This window comes from Lipophrys pholis (assembly GCF_963383615.2).
Source record: "Lipophrys pholis genome assembly, chromosome: 11".
NCBI classification, from domain to species: domain Eukaryota; kingdom Metazoa; phylum Chordata; class Actinopteri; order Blenniiformes; family Blenniidae; genus Lipophrys; species Lipophrys pholis.
In genome coordinates, this window is record NC_137631.1 from 13,452,120 (window position 1) to 13,475,093 (window position 22,974).

The 22,974-nt window shown below is 42.8% G+C and overlaps 1 protein-coding gene across 4 annotated transcripts in view; it reads left to right on the plus strand.

Moving 5' to 3' along the window:
* Positions 1-22,974, plus strand: part of rassf7a (Ras association domain family member 7a) — a 43,362-nt gene that overhangs the window by 15,694 nt on the left and 4,694 nt on the right. For 2 of the 4 annotated variants that reach the window (XM_080475735.1, XM_080475734.1), the window contains exons 2-3: positions 19,687-19,874; positions 20,672-21,600. In XM_080475735.1, coding sequence (XP_080331861.1) covers positions 19,772-19,874; positions 20,672-21,600 — 1,032 coding nt within the window. In that variant the 5' untranslated portion in view covers positions 19,687-19,771. Of the gene's footprint in view, positions 1-2,349; positions 2,769-3,790; positions 3,822-19,686; positions 19,875-20,671; positions 21,601-22,974 lie in introns of those variants that run through there. The other 2 variants (XM_080475736.1, XM_080475733.1) reach the window with 2 other exon arrangements.

Below are 22,974 nucleotides of genomic sequence, written 5' to 3' on the forward strand. Positions count from 1 at the left end.
GTAACCTCTCAGGACTGTAAAGTGTAGTTACATTGCTACTGCTTTTAAATGATCTCTCCTTCATGGCATCTTCACCTTTTCTCACTGTGGCTCTTTGATACGTAAGCGATGTCTCAGGAGGCTTTCCCCCACTTTTATTCAAGTGTTGGGTTTAAGTGATTTGTCTGAAAACACAACTCGGAGAAGTGCCAAAAGCTTTTATTTGCAGAGAGAACAGTGAAACAGTTCACATGGATGTGAACCGACTCTCGGTGGGCCTCGGTGACTCAGCTTGCATAAGATCTGCAGCATTCTTCATCTTGTTCGGTTGATTTACTCAATGAGAATTGGCACCATTATTCCCAGACATCTCGTTTTGGAACATCTGCTTTATAACATGTTCAGTAGTTATTAGGCACTGTGACTGCATGCCCTTAATGGCTTGTCCACAATATAATCAGAGGTGAAACAGAAGCAGAGTAAATTCAAGGATGAAGATGGTGCTGTCCGTCTCTAAAACATTTTGTTTGGGTTTCTTCTTGAAAAAGATGAAGGAAGAATAATGAAGAGAAAAAAATCCCTTTTGAAGGTTGTCATACTTGTCAATGATATTTTGATTTTCAACTTTGTGCCGTTGATGAATGCAGTTGTTTTTGTTGTGTTTGGAAAGGAGGTGCAAGTCACCTCTACCCATTAGCAGAGAGGCTACTGTGTTTGAAGTAGGAGGCGTTTCCTCAGCTGCTTGACACGACTTTTATCTGCAGACTGTATTTAAAAATATTCTTTTTTGTACCGAAAACCTTCTAAGGTCTTTCAATCTTTTCTGAATCTCTTCTTTTGCTCTTCTTTTTTCTACAGCTTTGACTTTGTGCCCAAGTTCATATTTGTTTGCTGTAATGTTCAGATATATTTCACTACTTCCTCATTTAGATTTGTATTTGTGGGGGATCACTGCTCCATCCAGGGACTCCAATAGTGAAGGCAAGCCAATGTATATGGCCCCATTTCCAGCAGATTATACATGCATAAACGGAGCATAATGCACACAAATCCTTGATTTGAATACTTTTGTTTGCGTGTGATGTCATTCATGGTGTTATTGTATTATTGATTGTATTTTGCAATTGAGTGAATCAATGCTCACGACTGAAAGTGCAATCTATTACCATAGAAACCATCCAAATCAGTAATACTTCTTCAATTTTTTTTTCATTCTTCACAAATGCATAAACAAGTTTGTGTGTGTGTGTGTGTGTGTTTTTTTAATTAAAATATATATGCATATGTGTGAGATACTGGCTTCAGCGATGCTTCTAAAACTCCAATGCTGGCTGAGCTATGATTAATAGTTAACAAACATTGTAATGACTTAATTCAACTTATCTGTACCTTCTAAAAGCTTTATAATTGTTTGTTTTCCCACGAGATGAAGGCCTGTATTCCACTTAGAGCTTTTAATGTATGCTCATTACACATTATTGTTACTTGGGATAACTTAACGGCTGGTCGAGCTCATGTTGCTCTGCTTTTTTTGCACGCCTGTTTGTGATCATGTTCAGCTTCTGTGGCCTGCCTGGTATGATGTAGGGTAGTGAAGAAGAAAAAAAAGTTCTATAATGGGATGAATTCTAGAATAAGAGATGTGGGGATAAAGACATTATTGGAGGGGGGGTGGTGGGGTCGGGGAGGGGGTGCTGGCTCATGCTGAGGGGCGTCCTCACATGCTGCCTGGACCATTGGTCACGCTTGTCTTTACTCTGTGTGTGTTTGTTTGAGAGGAGGCTGGGAAGAAGAAGGCAGGAGTTCAGAATGGTGGCATTATGATTATATGAATGTTGAAAAGTTTTTTTTTTTCTTTTTTAGCTCATTGTTTTGTTATTTATAGGACGTCTGTTTCGTAGGCAGCCTGGATTTGAGTGGTCATTTGTAATGTTCAGGTTTCGTCTTGCTTTCGTCATTGATTATCCTACAGGGCGTTGTCCAGCTCCAGCACACCGTGTTTTACCTGGTTTGTTGGGCTATGACCTCATTCCAGGAAAAGGAAGGGAACATCACCTGACAGGCTCATTTGTTTAATCAGCTGTTGGTGCAACTCGAGGCCGGCGCATGAAAGTCTAATGCCTCGGGGTTATTGAACAGACAAATATTGGAAAGAGAAAGTTATGTATCTATGCAAAAATATTTGAGTTTCTACTGTTCTTATCTGTTGTGTTTTCTAAGAAGCAACACTTCTCGCTGGGAAGTGTACAACTTAAAACAGAGTAACAGAAAACTGACACTAAGAGATGACAGCGAAGTCTTTCAACTACCTGGAGAGGGGGAGGTTTCAGATCTGTCAGCACAGCGAGGAAGGGTGGGGAGAAAGAGAGTGAGAGAGGAGAGGGTGTGTTTCTGTGTGGGTGAGAAACAGAGAGAAAGGAGGGGTGTAGAGAGAGAGAGAGAGAGAGAGAGAGAGAGAGAGAACTCGAGCGCTCTCTCAGATCTTGGCTGGGTTGAGGACACCCAGTAGAAGTGCATTCCTGAGGCAGCCAGCGACGGAAAAGCAGCCGGACAGCGCGGAGGAGAAGACGCGACATCCTTTAAATCTCTCCGCGATCACGTCTGACTGCTTCCGACCTCCGCTGGACTCGCACGCCTCTCACACGCACCCATTCGCTGCCTCGCACACCAGCCACACCACCAGCTAGTAGAGGATCTCCCCGTGTGAGGCACAGGGAAGGAGAGAATTAAAGAAACGGAGGAACTTTAAATAATTCAAGAGAAGGAAAGGATCCTCTCTCTGGCTCTCTGTGAGTATAAGCACCTCTCTAAGATATTGTTTGAATGTGTCCTTGTCTTTGGAAATGTCAGTGTCAGAAAGTTTTTCTAAAGTCAAGCAGTCTCTCTGTGGCATTGCTGTTAGAATTGAAGTCCATTATTTTATATATTGTCTATTGTGTAGTTTTTCTTGAAATGTGGGAGGCAAACAAAGGCAATGTTGTGTGATGTCTTTGCAGAGTTAAACCATGTCTTTACATGTACCTGTTGATACTAGACCCACCACCTAAGTAATAAAGAAGACAAAAGGGATCAAACCTGTTTGAGTGAACCTCAAACCCTGAACTCCTAGTGCTTTTTGTTTTTTTTAAAGTCTTATTACTTTTTAATATTTTGAGTTGTTTCTGTGTGAGTCAGGGAGCCATGGTCCATGTGCTGGGTTTTTTTTGTGCAAACATTTGCTGTGTGAGAACTCTGAGCAAAGTGGAGGCTATCTCTGACACAGGTCTGCTGTCACACTGGCTGCTCCTTTTACCACTGTAGGATTAAAGATTAATTTATGGAGGACATGGGCAGAGTTCAGCCAGCTCACTTTGTGTTCCCACTGCATTTAACTGTTAACGTGCTACTCATGTTAAACACCAACACCATGCAAATCTAATGCACCAAATCACTCGAAGCCAACTTATTTAAACACCGACGCATCTTTATGCATGGCCAGGATCTTATTTAAAAATTCCCAGTGTGGAAGGTGTCAGACTGTGGAGCTCATTAGCAGGCAGTATTTGTGATCCAATCAGGTCCATCGATTGGAAACCCTGCATCCCTGGAAGTGATTATTTTCTCCTGACTGTGGGAGTCGCACAGCTATACCATATGTGTTATTTTTGTGTATTTCACTTAGTTCATTTGTTTTCAGAGAGGTTGTGTCTGCTGAATAGATCGCTGCAGAGAAACAAACAACATAAACCACTGTTCTTCCCGTTGGGCCCAATTTTCCTGTTTTATTTCTTTTACATTCCAGTTCGCCTAATTACTTTTTATCTTTTTTTAGTTGCGCTGTAACACGGACCACTTCAATACTGGTGAGCCTGTTTGTAATAATGTTTTGCTGTTACATTAGTTACAAGCTATTAAAACACACTAAAGTCATTAAAAAAACCTTTTTTTATTTGATTACTGCAAATGCAATTAGCAGCAACGTTGATTGGATTTACTGCTATGCCGTTTGATAGTAATACCAGAATTCACTCATAATATGGCTGTATATAGTTGTTTCTCTTGTGTAAGTTTTTGGAGCAAAAGGTTTTCATTTTCATTACTGTCAGACAGTCAAGGTCAACGTGAAGTGCTTGAGTCTTTGCTTTGTATCTTTCACCACAGATATTTTGGCAGCAATTTTCTTTCATATTGATCTTCAGACAGACAACCACCTTCAGTCAAGTTAACCATTTTCAATCACGGTCAGCGAATGAAAAATCCGTCTAGTGCCGCTTTTCTTATTTTCACTGACTCACTAACATGCTTGCCATTGTTGCACGCTCTGTGTATGCACACCTGTGCTCGGGTAACTCTTGCGATCTTCGGTTGACACTGCTCAGCATCTGCTATGATTTTATCTTGGTGCCCTTTTCAAGCAAGATGTTATTGATCATGAAAAACTGAAACTTCTATTCAAAATATTCCTGGGTAATCAGGTGTATCCACAGTAGGTAACCTTCATTCAAACGATAAAGTCCCAGCTGACCTTTGATCACTTCGACCTTTGAAGTGCTGACACTAAATACAAACACCGCCAGCTAAATCCACTACCAAGTCCAGTGTGTAAAAGAAATTCCCCATTTGCATGAGTTTATTGACGTACAGAACAGAGAAGTAGTGGTGTATTATATTTCTTAATATCCAGTCACTATGTACACTGATCGGTTGTGACATTATGACCACCTGCACATCATTGTGTAGGTCTCCTCCTTTTGCGCCCTAATATTCCACAAACTGCAATGTGTTGTATATTCTACAGCATTCTACTCCACTCTCTGCTCCATTTGAGCTCCAGTTGCTCATCTGATTGGATCAGAGCACACAGACCAGCCTTTAATATCCATGTGCATGAATGAGCCCCAGCTGCTCATGACTCTGTTGCCGGTTTCGTTTTCTTTGGCTACTTTTAATAGATTGTGACGAGTGCAGACCACAAATACCCCACAAAAGCTGCAGTTTTGGAGATTTTTCTGACTCAATCCATACCCATCTTGGCTTTTGTCAGACCTTCCTTAAATCCCTATGCTTCCCGAAATGTTCACCTGCTACCTAAGATATTCTAGTCATTAACAAGTGCCATGTTATCTAGGAATTTAGCTAATTCCTTCACCTGTCAGTGGTTGGAATGTTATGGCTGATTGGTTTGTATTCCATCTGAAGTGAAACCCAGTCACTGCTCGTAGCCGAGATGCCTTATAATACTTCCGACGTTAGTTACCGCTTCTTTTCTCTCTCCTTCCCTCGGTGTCTCCCTTTTTTATTTTCTGTCACACGAATGAGCCTGTTTAGCATGGAGAGAGCAGAGCCCCCTCTGAGAGTGGTTGTGTGCATTGTTCTCTGCTATTTTAGTTTTACTGCTCTTTCACTGCTCGAATACACAGATGGACTCTTATCCTCTTCTTGAATATTCTGATGTCGGTCTGTCAGTGTGTCTGTCTGTCTATCACCCAGCTTGTTTTGGCAAGGAAGGCAAGTGTGGCCGTGCACAGCAAGATCCCTCTTGGGACTCTTGATGGGAACTTTCTAAGTCATCTCTCTTGCTGGGAAGTGACTTAATTTCTCGCTGCTCTTATCGGCCCTTTTTCCATAGTCCTGCTGATGCACTGCAGGCCAGAGGTAATTGGAAACTCCATGACAGCATGTTGGTGAAATAATACTTTTGCATGTTTAGGGCTGTGCTTATTTTGAGGGAGGTGCTTTGAGCATCTCTCTCACACTTTGCGAGCTGTCTTTATTTCTCACGTGTTGCTCTCTCTGGCTCTCCCGCTCCCCCTCACACTTTCCGCGCGTCCTTCCCTTGGCTGTGCAATGTGACGGAAGGTACTGCTGTGCTCTGCTCATGTCGGATCCATTAGGGATGAAAGCACACTGCAGTGATAAAAGATTGATCCAGTCCTCCTTGCATCACAGCCACATCTCTCACACCCTGTTCCCTCATCCTCCCTCGCACCCCACTTCCCAATCCAAAGTCAACCCAGTTTTCCATTTATCAAGTCATCTGTACTCCAATGAATAAATAATTCTGTCGAAGTTTACGGTGACAAACTTTTCCCTGCAGGATCTCAGAAAGGAGAACGTTCTGTTGTTCTTGCGTAGGATGCTGTATCAAACTCTACAAGGTTACAAGTTCTCACTGATGCAATGGAAATACTCTTCTACTCATGAAATTTCTTGACAGCGCACTTTATTAAAGGAGGACTGTTCTTTCCGAGGATCTCCTTCAGTGTTCTTGTCGTACCAGGAAGGGTAATATGTACTTGGCTAGCAAACCCAGTAAGAAACTGGCATCTAGCCCAGCATACACAGGCTTTTCCTCACCTGTTTTATCCAAGGAGGCAAAGACAAACACAGCAGACCTGCAGTTTGTCAGCTGAGAGGCTATAATTACAGAGAGGAAGGAGGGGATTTGGGAAAGGATTTTTTTTTTCTGCTTTTCTGGGGTTTTTGTTTTTTCATAGATCTTTAAAAAAAAAAAAACCTTTTGAATAGCACCTGAAAGAGATATATATATATTTTTTTTTAAATTGAAAAAGAATCAACAGTAAACAGGGTGTAAGTCATTTGATTGCAACTGGAAGTTTGAAAGATCCCTAAAGGAATGGTTTGTTCACCCTTGCACCTGCTTTTGTCTTCAGTCTTCCTTATTCAGGAATGCTGTTCAAATAGTTTGAGGTCACTGAGCGGCATAGATGTCCTTAGCCTGAATCTCTCTTTATTCATGCAGCATGTGAAGGTCAGAGGTCTCTTGCAGAGTTTGATCCACCTAAGGATACATTCCAGAGTAAGTCCAGCTGACTGTGAAGTTCACTCGAGTGAAATCTGTCACGTTCTGTCAAGGTGAAATCCTGTACTCTTCAAACGTGCTTTGGCGTGCGACCTCATCAACCCGTCAGTGTCAGATTTGGTGTTTGTAACGTTTTGAAACCAGCGGCAGGTTTTGTTGCTGGGGCGATGGATGTCTTTGTTTGTCTGCCTGTTCATAATTCTCAGCTCTACATGTACTGATTCCAGCTTGGTAAACATCTCTGCACCCCTGGGATGGTCACGTGACTGCACATGTGCGCGTTTATGGATATCTGTGTGTGTGTGTGTGTGTGTGTGTGTGTGTGTGTGTGTGTGTGTGTGTGTGTGTGTGTGTGTGTGTGTGTGTGTGTGTGTGTGTGTGTGTGTGTGTGTGTGTGTGTGTGTGTGTGTGTGTGTGTGTGTGTGTGTGTGTGTGCGCGCGCGCGCGCGTGCACGTGTGTGTGTGCAGCAGGTTGCTCCCTTGCTTAACCAGCCATGCTGTGTTGACTCTGCTCACGAAGCTCTCTTGGCAGTAAATTACATGGTGCCTCGGCCAAGGGACCTAGGCAGGGCCAGAAAGAGGGGGTCAAGATGCCAGAAAGAAAGAGAAAATGTCTGCCTTGGGGGCTCGGAGATACTAAATCAACAGAATGGAGAGCGGCAGGTGAATCTGACAGAGCCGTTGAGAAGCTTGATAGCAGAACTGTCATCGGACGGAAATGTGTTTGAATCAAGTAAATGTTGCTCATGCGTCAATGTTCGCTGTTGATGAGCAGCAAAATGTGAAAAATAGGGAAACATTTCAGATGGTCCTTTAGTTGCTGCTGTGGTTTAATGCTTTTTTTTTTTGTAGGGTTTGTAAAGCTCGTTGAAAATGAACAAAATAAGGTGGGTCTTTAGTTTCAGTGAAATTTCCACACTGGCCTTGTGAGTTTACAGGCACAAACTGTAACTTGTGCACCTTCTGCTGTGCTATACATAACCCAGGGACAAAGAGAGCAGAGTGGGCATTTTTTTCCCACCCACAGAGGCATCAAGATAAGCTTTAAATTCAGTGTCAGATTACCCTTTTCTTTGCGGTTTTAGATGCAATGTTCGACTCCGCTTGGGGCCCTGCTCCAAAATGTTAATTTACTTAGTTCCCTTGTCTGTGAAAAAACAACAACAACAACAACCTGGGTCTTCCTCAAATGTAGAACATGAACTCCTCCAGTTTTTGTTTGGTCTTTTTCTATCCGATACATCTCAGACATGAGTTTTTGTCTGCGCTATTGAATGTTTGCTCTTTTTAACGGACGCTTGCTTTTGTGAGGTCTGTTCCAGCTTCTCCTTCATCATGCTTTCTCACCCGCCTTCTGAAGCCCTCCCCGGGCTCTCATATGGAAACTCTAGCTGCACCTTTGTCAGTATTCATATGTTTGTGTATCTATGCCAAAGATCACCCTGGTGATCTTGTGTGAGAGTGGTGGAAGCCAGCACTCTGGAGATGAAGGGGCACCTCACACAGATATATCGTTTCAGTGGCAGAGAGGCCAGGAGGACACTCGCCTATAAATCTGCCCTCTGGCCTGCTACCTTTTCCTTACTCATCGTGACTGTCCACACATCTTCCAAACACACGGCTTTGGTAGACGTGATCGTTACTCCTTCGCGGAGGAATGACAAGTAAAGAGAGTCATGTGTGACAGCCACATCTCCCCATCAAGCTGTAAATCAGATGTATTAAGAGACCCATCAGGCATACTGTGAGCCACATCTAATGCAAACGGTCTACACTTTGCTTTGTTTGTAATTTTTGGTTGATAAATGTAGTGCTGGCGATAAAAATACAATAGTACAGCTCTGCATATATGAAAATCTGTTTTCCTGCTCTTCTATTCTTAGTATCAGAATGTAGACACTGCTTTACTCACTCAGATTGTTTATTAAAATGTCAAGGTTCACTATAATTTTTTTATTGGAAGATTTTTTTTTCCTCTACCAAGATGTAACTCTATTATATCTTTCAAGTAAAGTATAAAAAAAACAAAACTATATTGATACCAAGGCTGATGACTCAAGACTAGAATGGAAACATTTAGGACAATACTTGGCATAGTACCTGCTACTGTATCAACATTACCAAAGGTTGATCCTTTTTCTAAAAGGCTACACACCCCTCAATCAAATACAGGTCTCAGTCCTCATTCTGCTGTAATGTAATAGCTCATATTGGTCATCCGCTACCTTTGCTGGGCTTCTAGAGAAAAATGATGTAAAAAAAAAATAAACTTATCTCTCTGATTCCTGTGGGAACAGATGCACTCTACCTCACCACCTTTTTGTTGTACTCCCTAAGTTGCTCCAGATACCATTTTTTTTTCAGTCTATTTTTTGCCTATTACCTCTTTTCAAGTCTCCAGTCTACTCTTATGTTTGACTTTTGAAGCGTTTACTTGAAATATCTTGTTCAGGAAGTACATACATCTTAACATTGTTTAATGACATATCGTAAATAACGCGTGTCTATTCCAACCCCTCAAGGACCTTGTTTCTGCTCTGAAAGAGCATTTTTGTGTGATGGCTCTTCTTTATGGAAACCAAAAGGCCGATCTTATCTCTCAGCAGCAAGATTTTACAAGGTCCTGCTGCGATAGATTACCTGAAGGTGACTCAGTCTCTGTCACTCTGTGGCACTGTTTACCTGGATCCCTCTCTCCAAGGGCCAGGTATGTTGGAACTCCCTGGGTAAATATCAGGAGGGTGCGAGGAAAGATGTTTTGCATAGCAGAAGGACCTTAGCATTGGAGTCACAAGGGAATCTGTACAGCCGGCGGATTTCTCTCAAACTTTGTGGTAGGTTTTCAAATGATTGTCATTGTGAGCAAGTCCAGTTTTTCAGGTTCAAAGTCGAATCTAATCAAAACCAGCAGGGACTGGATTGTATTAGCCATGGCAGGTGTTCGTGAACTGCCCGTGTAATGTCCATGACCTGAGATTGATGTCTTGGGAGGAAACTAGGTGGAATTTCTCACTTTCATCCGAAAAGACATTCATCCAGCAGACAGGTTGATATCGTGTGTTTTTGTTGTAATATAAGAGTTTTAACCCTGCATAGGAATGTGCACCTGCTTTCTCCTGGATTCATAACTGCCTCATGTAAATCAAATTTCTGGTGTATTACTGTAGCATATGATGTGACAGGCTGGTTATATGTATGTGTATATGCTGTAATTGCCAGTCTTTGAGATTTTTATGTATGGCATATTCTTTACTGTGTCACCATTTGGTTCCAAGATCATGTTAATAACAGTATGCCCTTCAGCTCAAATAGGGACTGGCAACTGTGTCTTGCATCATAGATTGCATGGAATAAAGTATGATGAAAGACCAACGCTAGTCCCTGTCACTGACAAAACAGCCCTCCCTCAGTGTCCCTACAGTGAAAGGAATTCCATATTCATATGAAGTCGATTGCAGTCAGTTGCTTACATTAGATTATTGACAAGTGTGTAAATGTTTGGAGGCAGGACTGAGACCTTGATTTACTGCACAGCTGTGGCTCAGATAACTGTTTCCTTGTGTTTTATTCAAGGCCATATTTGGTAATGCGCTTGAGGAATTTAGGGTTGCAAAAAAAAAAAAAAAAAAGCAGATGTGAATAATTGATATGAGCAGACATGGAAGCGACCTTTAAATTACTAATGACTCTGGCTTCAAACCTGTGACACGGGACGCCACGGCATTCCCGATTCCTCAATAACACATGCATGCAAGCTTAGGTGAAGTGAGAGTGAAGCGCTCACGCATTTACCCGAAGAATAAATAGTAACTACAGGTTCTTTCTTGTGTAACAGCCATTTTACAGCAGCTAATTTTCCACTTATGTACTCTGTCAATAGCATTCTTTAAATTAGTGGGTTCACATTTACGGTTTCATTCAAAATCGAGCATCATCATTTATTTCGAGTCAGACTGTCTGCTGCCTATACTTACACCCCCGTGTAACTTATTATTTTAGCTGAAAGCTACCTGATTATCTTGCTCTTCCTGTATATATCTATACAATGCAAATCTGCAGTACCTATAAGATTTGTTAACTATCTGTGTGCTATGAGTGAGTCAAACCAGGTACAGAGTGATGTCCTCCTTCCCTATCAAGCAATGCTGAGTCAGTTTGGGAGTGTATAATTACACATGGGTGCCCATCAGCAGTCTGAGAGCTTTTCTTCCTCGGTTCACCCAGCTATGCAAACTCTTATGCTCGCATGGCTCAGCCTGCAGGCAGCCAGACCACTCATCCTGAGCTGAGCTCCCAGTGGAGCCAGGCTCTGCCCGGCCCTCCACCGGCACTGTGTAGTCCTTTATTATTATTCTCACCATTAGCTGCCGGCTCTGTGGGTGGATCCATGAGTCAGCGCAAACCAACTCCTCGTCTCCAATGTCCTCACCTCCGCTCAGTTTCCGGGGTTGGGGCGAGCGAGCAAATAATGACTGCCACGCCAGGTATGAGTAAATCTTTCACTCTGCGCGATGAATAGATAGTGATGTTTTATTGTGGCCAGGGTAATATAAACCATTGTGACCACATGCCTTTCAATGCGCGTCATAAGTGGGGCATGAATGCTTTGGACTCTCGGCCTAAGAAAACAATGCCTTTCTATGTGTTTTCAGACATCGCTTTTGTGCTTGCACGTCTCAGCATTCACAATGACTGGGATTTCACTCCAATGCCTGTTTAAAAGTTAAAGTGATGCTTTCACAACAGTGGTACTGACAGCCACAGGTGAGCTTTGACATGTGACTACCTGTTTCAGATCTACATGTCGTAATTTTCTTAAACTTTTAACCTCGCCTCAATCCTCAATTTGAATGGCAGTCCCATAAAAGTTAGGATTTTGCTCAAAATATAATACAGATTGCCTACAAAACTGTAAACTCCCCATCTTCAAAGACTCATACAAAAACAATTGTGCCATGTAGAAACTGTTTGTTAAGACAACTCAAACAAGATGCAATCATCTACCTTTTTTTTTTTAAACACAAGTTTTGTCATATTTTAAAAGAATTCTCAGTCTTACTTGATTTAGGACGTCAGCTGCTCAACAATGTGGACGTCTCCTCGCTTGTGGTTTTTATTTTGTACTGAGTAAATCGTTTTTGATAGGTAATAAATCTGGACTAGAGGCCGTAAGATTTAGCTCCTGAACTCTTTCTAGAGTGGTTAGTAGTGTGGGGTTGACTTCCAATCCCAAGTCAGGTTTTTCGATTCGCATCTCTACCGGTCACCGTGTCCTTAGGCAAGATGTTGGATGACAAGTTGCTTGCAATGGTGAGCCTGTAGCTCGCATGCTGTGTGAGTGTATGTGCATGAATGGTTTATTGTGACTGACTGTGTGAAGTGCTTTCAGATTAGTGAAGTGGTGAAAACACAACAAAAGTGACATCCATTTTCATTTACACTTGGGCGTTATCATAGAGGTTATCATACAAAGTGCCATTTGACATCACCCTGTAAAATCTTCTTGAAAAACCCATTTTATTGCCTCAAAACATGTATATATTATAGGTCACGCAGCATAAATGATGCATACCCAGATGGCGGAGTCATGTCAGGTGTGTGAATGGTCCTCCACATCATCACACATGGTGGCTTTAAAAATGTGTGTTTATCACAAGCAGAATGGACCCGCTCCTGTTAAAGCTGGAAGTCAGAGCATCTGTGTTTATTGAATAAGAGTTTGATCACTTTATTCTGTGGAGCTATTTGTAACACTGTTATTGATAGGTGCCATTGAAATAAAGTTCATTAGTATCTTATATCTCATAGGCATTTCGCTTTTTGGTTCAGAGGACACTTTGGTTCAGAGGACACTTTTTAACTGACTTCCACATTTTAAGTGAGTTTGTGTCCAAAAAAGGCTGCAGTATATTCATGTTTAATTAATGAAATGGGTTTTTTTTTCTCTACACTGTAGAGGTACAACTAGCAGTTGTGCATGAAGCTGTCTTTATTCAATGTTTGTCATCTTTACCCCTGAAAAACACCCTGTCGTTGTCCAGTTATGTTTATAACCTGGTTCTCATCACCATGATTAAGTGTGAGATATTTTACCAGGGAAGTGGTTGGCACTCTTGCAGCATGGTGAGAATATCTTGTTTTGATTTTGGGCTTAGAGGCATTTCTTTGTGGAGCTTGCATGATATCCCTGTTCTTTTTTGTACTATCCAGAGACATGCATATCATAATGCTCTGAAGTTAACTACAGCACATATGTTTCTTTGCATGTCACTCTGTGTTTGCCCTTTGAGGGAATGGCATCTGCTACTACCCCGCCACGGTAAATTGGACTAGACAATATAGAAGATGGATAAATGATGGATTGATACCCCAATTTGATCCAGTTTTTGTTGTCCCCTTTTTCAACTTTTTCAAAACACTTGTATATTCAGTTATGTGCAGTTACTACCATATGACATCAAACAGTTAAAAAGGAAATTGGTGCACGCGTGTTGCAGATAAGATTATGAGCTTGCATGTTTTTGATAGGCACAATGATTTTTGTCGGCCCATATTTGACCTTGATTTGGAGGCAAAGGTGCTCGTCTGCATTAATGAACCGCTGAACCACTCTCATTGAGATTTCACACTTGGATGAGCCAATCATTATAATTGAGAAGGCTGAAGGCTGCAGCGACAGATCCCTGTATGCAAGTATGACGAGTAAAGCTTATTAGTGCTGTTTGTGATTCCTTAGTGCTGAGTCATTAGCATGTCAATGTAGGAGAGACACAGGCGGATAGGGACATTTTCAAAGAGCTGTTCGGTAACAAGCGCTTGGACTTTGTTCCAAGAAATATTTGCCGAATTAATGTGCTGTAAAAAGATACATTATTCATCTGCTGTGTAGAGGCGTTTCATGAAACTGCGTTAATGGAGAACGAGGCAACCATTCAGTCTAATTACCAAGCGGCGGATTGGTAGAGCCCGCTACTTCCCGTCCTCTGCTGCGTGGGAAAAAGCTTCAGTGTCATTTTAAAATCCACTTTTTTTTACATAGAAATCTTAACTTGCTGACATGCAAATGAAAAAAAAAAAGAAAAAGTGATATTAAACACACCACTGGGATTCATTGTCGATGTCGATTAGCAAAAGTTCTGTCATAAAGAGAAAACGTGTGTTTCAAGCTTTGTTAGCACCTTCTAGACAAACTAGAAGTTATTAACTTTTAATGTCCAATAGAAACTCTGAGACGTTTCCTTTCATGCCCTGTGGACGACTCCCTGCTGTCTGACTGCAGGCACTGCTGCTCTGATCATGATGGCTCTCACTTGAGAGTTATGATGTTTGGAGAGCTAGCTGTGGCTCTTGAAGAAAACCTTGCGTTTTTTTTTTTTTTTTTTTTTTTTATGACAGATTTGGAAGATGATCTGTCAGAGATGCAATCATAAAGCGAGACTAGGCCTGTCAGAGCAATAATGCAATGTAAAGCATCTCCAGAAATGTTTTTGTGAATGTGCCCGAGGACCCGGGCAGTCCTAGGTTGCACAGATGTTTTATACAGGAATTAGCACAATTTAATCCTTGAGGCAGTTTTTTTTTTTTCACGTTTGGGAAGCGATGCAATGTTTTGAAATGAGATTCTATTAAGTTGAGAAACACTTTATGAAAAGTCTCTCATGGTAGGAAAGGAGGTATTACAAAAGCACTGGAGGTGCAGGAACTTGAGAACTGTACAACTGCAGAAAGTGTGGAAGAGTGCAATAGCACTATATAACTTCTCCCAAATCAATGACACTTTCAGATCATAGTATGATCCAGGTACTGTATTTTCTCTGTGATTTTATCTGTGTAACAGCTCTTCTGATCCATCTGCTGTATGAAGACGAAGAATAACTATCCAAATGACTGATCACAAGGTTTTTGCTTTTCAAATTGCAGAAGCAAACTGACAGTTTTAGACCATAATAGATACTAATTAAGCTGTTCTTTTGCTAACTACTGACCTGTCACAGTGCTCACTCTTTGTTGTTGGCCTCATTGGTCTTTGAAAACTGTGCTTACTCGGTAGAATGAGACACTGGAAGACGAAGGAGGAGGGGGTGGAGCAAAGAATGCAAAGCACTCTGCGAGGCCCAACAAAAGAAACTATCTGTTTTCTCTTTTATTAGTTTTATCGGTGGTAACATGTGGACACAACAGAATGGCAGTTAGAACTGCGTGGCGGACGACTCGGCGATGACGCCAGAAGCCACAAAAGAGGCAACACTGTCTTGCTGAGTGTCGAAGCAGAACAACAATAGTGTCTCTGCAGTACAGATGAGACCAGGCTGCTCAGTGCCAGCATGTTCCTGGCTCTTTGAGCATTTGTCACTGCCAACCTGGAGCAGCGTGGCACAGAGGGCACAGCTTCTCTCCGCACCATCCTTTGTCTTTAACAGTACTGTTTGTCCTATTATGTAACGCTTAAAATCAGCCTCATTTTCTCTACAGATATCGATATGTACGTGGATATAACGGTTTGTCTACACTCGTGTTGGTGTGCCCATCTGTGGCGGAGGTCTGAGGCTGTATGTGATGTTCACTTTGCCCTTTAATCGTGTCATTGTCCTTCAGACTTCTGTTGCTGTAGAGATAGCAGGATAATTGCTCTGAGCTGAAACAACCTCTCGTAAAGATAGGCTCAAATGGCACGTCAGACACACACACATTCAAGCTTGTACGTGCTTGCCCAACCTTTGACCCAACCAGTAGACACCCAGTGTTGTGTACTTCTCTCGCACACAAATACACGTCACACACCCAGTGAGGCTGCTCCTCACATAGCCTCCAGGACTGAGTTAAATACTCAGTAAACTGAGTATTTAAAAAAAACAAAAACTTTTGGGGAATTTCGTTAGAAGCTTTTATTTCCCAATATTATTTATGACTAAGACAAACTTACTGTTCAGAACTTTGGAAAGGAAATTGAGGGTTCAGGGTGTGACTGCCCGAATGCATGATTCCACGCGCATGAATGTATGCACTTTTTGGATGTATGATAAAACAAATATGAAAGTAGTTCGGAAGTGGGTGTGGACCTACATCACAACCAATAAGGAAGAATCAGTAAACTTTCAAACCTCAGGTGTCACTTTCCGTCATTGAGTACGCTTCTTGATGCCCAGCTTGTCCAAAAAGGCCCATCAGTTCAGCTCCGGTGCTCTCAAGGAGTGGCACTTGGATGCTCTGCGTCGTGTGGCTCCAGGGCTCTGACGCTAACCACTTCTGCCTCCAGTCAAATCACAGAGGAGCAGCGAGGCTGTTATTGACGGGAGACAGTGCAGAGGCACAGACAGGCTGATGAAAGACGCAAAGTGGTTTAGCTAGATGGGCGAGTGATGATCAGAGAGGTGAGAGGGAATGGCACCTGTCTCCAATCACTGTTCTTCTCTCTACCAGTCTTTCCCCTTTTCATCTGTCAAATTTATTTTTTCTTTTCTCATTTGTTGACTCTGTCTTTCTCCCCCTTTCATCATACAGTATGACTAGTCTGGTTTCTTTGTTCACTTCAGCAGACAAGCTTGTCAAATGTGGCTTTTTTTGGGTTATGGACATGTATTTGATTGCTTCAGTTTTGCTGATTACCTTTTGAGTTATTGTTCATTTTCTGGGTTTCATCCAAAGCGAGAAATGGGGGGTTTAGCTGAAACTCTTTTCAAAAATACTTAAAAGATTCTCCATAAACAAAGTGTTGGAGCGCCATGATTTTCACCTTAAATTCTGTCTTTGCCTCATCCACTCTTGACCTGTCAAGAAAGCAACTTTTCAGGAACGCCTACTTTATCAAGATGAGGACTCACACTTTCTACTGCTCTACTAAATGTGCTGCTCAAACTATCTGTCTAGACACCAACTAACTCTTCCATGTTACTTTATTGCGGGTATAATTGACTCTTCGAGGCCAGAACATCCCTCGGGCCAACAGGAAATGTGTCGGGTTCCTGACAGGTGTCCACAGTTGATTCTCCTGCAGGCAGTATCTGTCTGTGCAACCTTGGATTCCAAATGTTATAATTATATTTTTTCCTATTTCCTTCTGAATGTAATTCAATTAGTTTCGATACTATTTAATGCACAGTTGCATTGGCAATCCTCGTTTGGATGTGTTTGATCCTCTTGTGCACATTGGGGTTATGTTGTTTGTTGTCATGTGGTTGCACTTATGAGTTTTTGTTTACTTTGCTGGTTTGCATTAGAAAAGGCATGTGCACTTAGTGCTTTCTAACATGTGCAAAGCAGTTTGCAGCTTGTTTTTTATTTTTTTACCATCTGCATGCTGACTCTTTAACATTCTGAAATAGAAATTTGTTTTGGTAAAAGCTCATTCTGAACATTATGTCCGGTTCAGTCATTGCTGTGTAGAGCCTGTTTTCATTTTATACAGACTGTATTTCACAAACAGTGTAAAGGTGCCCTCCTCCCATCTGTGCTCCTTTGAGAATTGACACGGGACTCCGGAGCTGTGCTGAGAAAACGACCTGGGTCAGGCGGATGTCTGGTTCTCACTGTTGTGCCTGTGACCAAAAAGAATAGACAGCAACCTGAGACTCACAGGTCTGTTTGTTTCCTGTTAGTGCAGATTATCACATTTCAGCAGCCAGGAGGTAGAAGAGCTAAGCATCATGGGAGAGTGACATTTGTAGCTGGGAGATGTTTATGTGTTTGTGTTCTCCTCTAATGTGATTGTTACGGTACAGAGACATCTTAGGAGGATGTGGAAACTTTTAGATTTGGGTACTGTAGGTACAAACTTGTAGGGATTCATATGCAGTGTGGATGGCCCGAGTTTCCCTTCGCATGCAGACTATTTAACCTCTATTTAACAAAAATGTCAAGAGTTCAAGTTTTTATGGATCCTTGTAAAACTCACAGAAGGTTACTCTGAAGCAAGAAAATGTTGTTGTGTGGATTAAAGTTTGGCTCAGGACAGCATTCCCAGAAACAAGGCTGCAAACTTTAAAATGATTCTTACTGTATTTTTTTTTTAAAGCCTTACAGCTAAAATAAATGAGTACCTAATCGCTCAGTGACTCAACCGGTTAGTCTTAATTATGTATTGCAACATAGCACATTCTGTGCTGTCTTGAAGAACAATATTGACATCCAACCTATGGTGTAATATTGTGTTGAGCACTCCTTTTATAGATCAAGTTTCCTTCCGGATGAAATCACCTCGATGGGCTCGCGTGAAGGAATCATTCCCACATGTGATCATCTGTCGCTATCTCCCGCTTGTTTCCTGTGATCTCATTCTACGGTTTCAATCTCTACGCCGTCACTCCCCCGTATGCAGTGTCATGTTGAGCTGTTCTATGTGATGTTGTTGCCACATCAGATAGGCTGTTGCTCCCCAGCAGAGCTTGTGTTTGGCACCTAAACAGCAGAGAAGCAATGGTGGTGCAGGGGGCAGCCAGGTCAGCGGCGGAGGGGGGTGTTAGCGCGGCGCAATTGCTTTGTTAAGGAAAGCAGGAATTCTTCCGGCTGGCAGATGAAGTCAGTGCATTCCTCCAAAGCAGCTCCCTATAGGCAGCCAGTGAAGCACAGCCATGCACTGAATGAAGGGCACGATAATGGTGGGGCTCTGTGTTAAACACCTCCCATTGAGAACTAGAGAGACAAGCAGAAAGAGAACACCATCTGTCTGACGGTGGATTAAAAGTTGCCTTTTACTCACCTATGCTACAAAGTTTCATTTACAATGCCAAGTTCGACAGATAAGTCTCTCGTTGCCTCGGGCATTTCACAATTTTATGTGCTCTACAGTATTATATTACCTTGTTTTGAAGTTCAGCTGTAAAACACAGGCAGAAGGGGGGCGGTCCCACATAATGCTTTTCTAGGTTAAACCTGCTGCCCAGACGTGTGTTAGGCTACCTGCTGATGAGCTCTCTGAAGTTTGATGAGCCCTAGTTCTGGTCCTGCTGAGGCTGGAGAATGCACACAAACACAGACAGACACACATACACACTTGTTCTATCACTGCTGTTTCTGTATATTTCTACTTCCACAAACATCCTCTCCAAAACATAGACACACTTGAGTTGCTCTACTTTCCCTGTCTGTTCCCCTCAGCAATAAGCTATCATAACGGCTTTGAAGGAGGGCAGCCGAGCGTTTAATTGGGTTACAGATTGGCATTTATGCTCCCAGGTCCACAAGATACTGCTGAGGTTCTTAACTAACCACTAGGAATTTAAAAGAAATGCTACCGTGCGTCACCCAGTAGCTGCCAGTCTTAGAATTTACAATTCAGTGATGTTGTTCCCACTTAGCACAGCACATTTTTTGACGTCAATGCAGTTTAGTGTACAAACTGGTAGTTCAACAGAATGACTTGCAAGTGTGGGCACTCTGTACACAACTTCCAATGTGTTTTATTTACTATACAAACAATCTGTGTCACATGTGACACGTGAAACGTCATACTCTGAGTGAGAAAAAGTTTGGTAAACAGGCTGCTTCAGCTCAGTGGTACTTTAGAGAGTCAAAGTTTTTCAACCTTTTGACCTTATATTCACTACCTTCGTAATCTAAGTAGGTTTGTAGGCCTTGGAGGCACATTGGGTGAAGGGCAATGTACATCTGGCCAGGTGCCAATCCAACATAGAGTTGAACACAGAGAAACAACCACAGATATACATATAAGTTTAATGTCACCAGTTACTTACTCCATCTAGTTATTCTTTATAGTATGGGAGGAGGATATAGAAGACATAGGCACAGGGGGAAAAAAAACCTCACAAACCCCACATGGAAAAGCCTGCCCTTTTGGCCTGCAGCTCCGAACCAGGACTCTTCCTGCTGTGAGGAGAAAGCACAAAGTAGATGGTATATTTGTGGACTAGTCAACAGTTGGCTTAACACTTTGCTCACATCTTTTGCAGAACCTGTGTCATGCAGCGGTGAACTCCACTGAGCCAGTCTGCAGTGATCTGATTTGAAGACCGTCTCACCCCTCACCCAGGCCAGATGGAGCTCAAAGTTTGGGTGGATGGAGTGGTGCGGGTGGTATGCGGACTGTCAGAGGAGACTTCTTGTCAGGATGTTGTCATCGCACTGGCACAGGCCATTGGTGAGTAAATCAAGCCTACATTTCACTGCCTCACAGTTTGTGCTACCAGCCTCCAAACAACCCTATTTTCCGTTTGACAGTTTATCTGAAAGCCCCAACTGATTAGATTAAAGCCGTCCAATAAAATTTCGATGCTGACAAAACAAGTGTACTGGTGTGTGCCAAGGTTGTAGCGATCCTGTTTGGTGTTCACCTTTTCATTCTCCACTGACCCAAATCAAGAACTCCTCTGGATCGTCGGGGGGTCAGTTTGGATTCAAGCCGGTTTGTCCCTGTATCCACCGGCTTTACTCAAGCCATCCGCCACAGCAGCATTCAACAACATAACTCCAGATTTAGCACTCTCCTCCTTCTATGAGTGAGCTGCCTGCCAAGTCATTAGGGAGGGTTTGTCCTAATTTCGAGGTCCTCATGGAAACTTCATTTTATTTGAACATTTTTCAGATGTTGTGCGAGTCTTACGCAGCTGCCTCTTATTCCGATCCTCAGAGGCAGAGATTTAGAGGTATCAGCATCATCATAATGCGTCTGATGTCATTTATTCACTCAGCATTACTTGTGTGTCATCCGTAGCAAAAGTTAAAACCCAAAACATTATAAAAAGTGAAGGAGAAATGGTCTTTGAGAAGTAACTCAGATGCCAGAAAACTTGACTAATACTTGGAATTCAGTATATTACATAAGACGGCACCATCAAGCTTCTGCATATGTATTGTAGGGCTATTCCTTGCTGATGTAGTGTCTGTTCATACATAGATTTTTGGACTGACTATGTGTCTCTCTGTCTTACTTCTCAGGCCAGACAGGCCGTTATGTTCTAATCCAGCGTCTAAGGGACACAGAGAGGCAGCTTCTGGCCACGGAGAGGCCCCTGGAATCTCTGGCGAAGTTAGGCCAACATGGCAGTGAAGTTCAGTTCTTCTTGCGTCGTACTGGTCCCAGCAGCAGTGATGGACCCAACTCAAAACAAGAAAGACCGAGCCCTCTTCCTCTGCCCAAGCCTCCAGAGCCAGAGCCTTTGAAACGGAGTCAGCCTAAGAAAGCCCTGACTTTTAATTTGGGGCCATCCGTCTCCCCTAAACCCAAGGTCCAACAGTTTAAAAGGTCTCCTCGGGACTCTCCAGAGCAAAGAGCCTCCCCCTCCCCTTCACCCAGCCCTTTGTCCCCTCGCATGCCATCTCCTTCTCCCTCACCACCTGTAGGCCCACCAAAAGAAGAAGTCTTCAGGAAAGTTCTTCAGCAGCAGGAGAGGCTGAGGGCCATCGAGGCCCAGCTAGAAGCAATAGAAATGGAGTCACACACTTGGGAGCGTCCTTACCCATCACCCTGTCCCTCGCCAGTCTCTGACATTCGTTTGCAAGAAGAGATGGACGCTTTGGAGCAAGCAATGCGGAGAAACCAGGCCGAACTCACACACGAGCAGTATTGGGAGGAGGAATATCAAGCAGAGGTGGAAAGGGAGCGAGGGATGAAGAGGAAGCTGGGGGAGCTCCACGCTAAGCTAGATGACTGTGGGCGACGGCTGCATGAGTTCTCTGTTCGCTCCGCTCAGCTGGAACAAGAGATCCAGCGAGAGAGCCAGATGGAGGGAAAAGTCAACGGGCCCGAGGAGTCGCTTGATGCTGTGAAGACAGAGCTACGGAGCCAGGAGAGGAATGGAACGGAGCTGGAGGAGCAGATATCTGAGACCGAGAATGCTCTTGGAAAGGCGGAGTCTCTGCTGCAGGTAAGGAGAGAGGTGGCATACCTGGAAAAAGCCCTGTAAATCCATGTAAGGCCCCCTGTTTGGTCTGAGGGATGTGTTAACATATACTGTAGCCCTCTTTTACCTCTGCAACACAGCAGACACAGAAAACAGAACACGGAGTTTCATGACCTTTTACACAGTTATTGGACTATAATACGATCTGAATGCTGTTTACTTGTTTGCTCTTTTACAATAAATGTTTTATTTTCTGAAGGACTATATAAGGTATAGCTTCGCTTGTTTGGCACGTATCATTTTATGTGTCTTTCATGTGTCTCCCCACGTGGTCACTCCGAGTGATTACATTACGTTGACAGAAATGTGTTGTACGCTGACGAAAAAAAACCTTTCTCATAGGGTCTCCTCAGTCTCATTGAGGTGTGGTTTGTGGTGTATGGTGTTTAGGTTTTGTGTCTGTCATAGAAGCAGCTAAATCAATAAAAGACTTAACACAGTTTGAAGTGAAAATCGAACTTAGCCATGATCCCGGTGAAATATAAGCTGAAGATTAGGCTTTTGAATTAACTATTCTAACCAGACGACTGAAATAACTACATTTTCCCTCTGCAGTAGTTTGATAGGACATGTTGTTTTGAATGTTTTATTCCAATGGATTAGAAAAGTATTTGCAAACGGGTTGCAAAACCAATAAAAACATGATGAGAGGCTGCATTACTTTCCGGCAGGGGTGTCAAGAGATTTAGTGTGTACCTGATGGAACAAAGAGAGGATGTTATGTAAGAGACAACTATAGTTATTTGCCAGTTTTATAGAAATCATCTGCTGTAGATCAGAGGTGCATGTTTTGTTTTGTTTTGTTGTCTAAAATGTACCTTCATGCCATAACATGTAACCAACAGCATTCCAAGTGTTTATATCTTGAAAGTAATCCCAGAGTATTTTGCTATCCAGATGGTAATTACATAGAGGAAACAAGAAATGTCCACACTGGTAATATGGCACGATATAATAAATCTCTGTTCATAGTTATGGAAGACAGTGTGTGCCAGTCATCAGTTAGCTGGTCGAGTCGAGGCAGCCAGCCGAGCGTTTCAAGTGTGGTGATGATGAGCGCGGCGTTCCTGTCATCAGGCTAATGAAGGCAGACCCGCAGGTGTGAACTGCCTCAGCAGGCTGCCTCAGTCCATCATTTACACACACACACACACACACACACACACACACACACACACACACACACACACACACACACACACACACACACACACGCAGCCTCTGTGGAAGGGCGAGGGGTGGGGGTGGGGGTGGGGGGGGGGGTAGTATACTGCCACTGTTGCTTTCTGCACTGTGTGCACACACAGATTAAACACAAATGGAAAGTCAATTAAGACT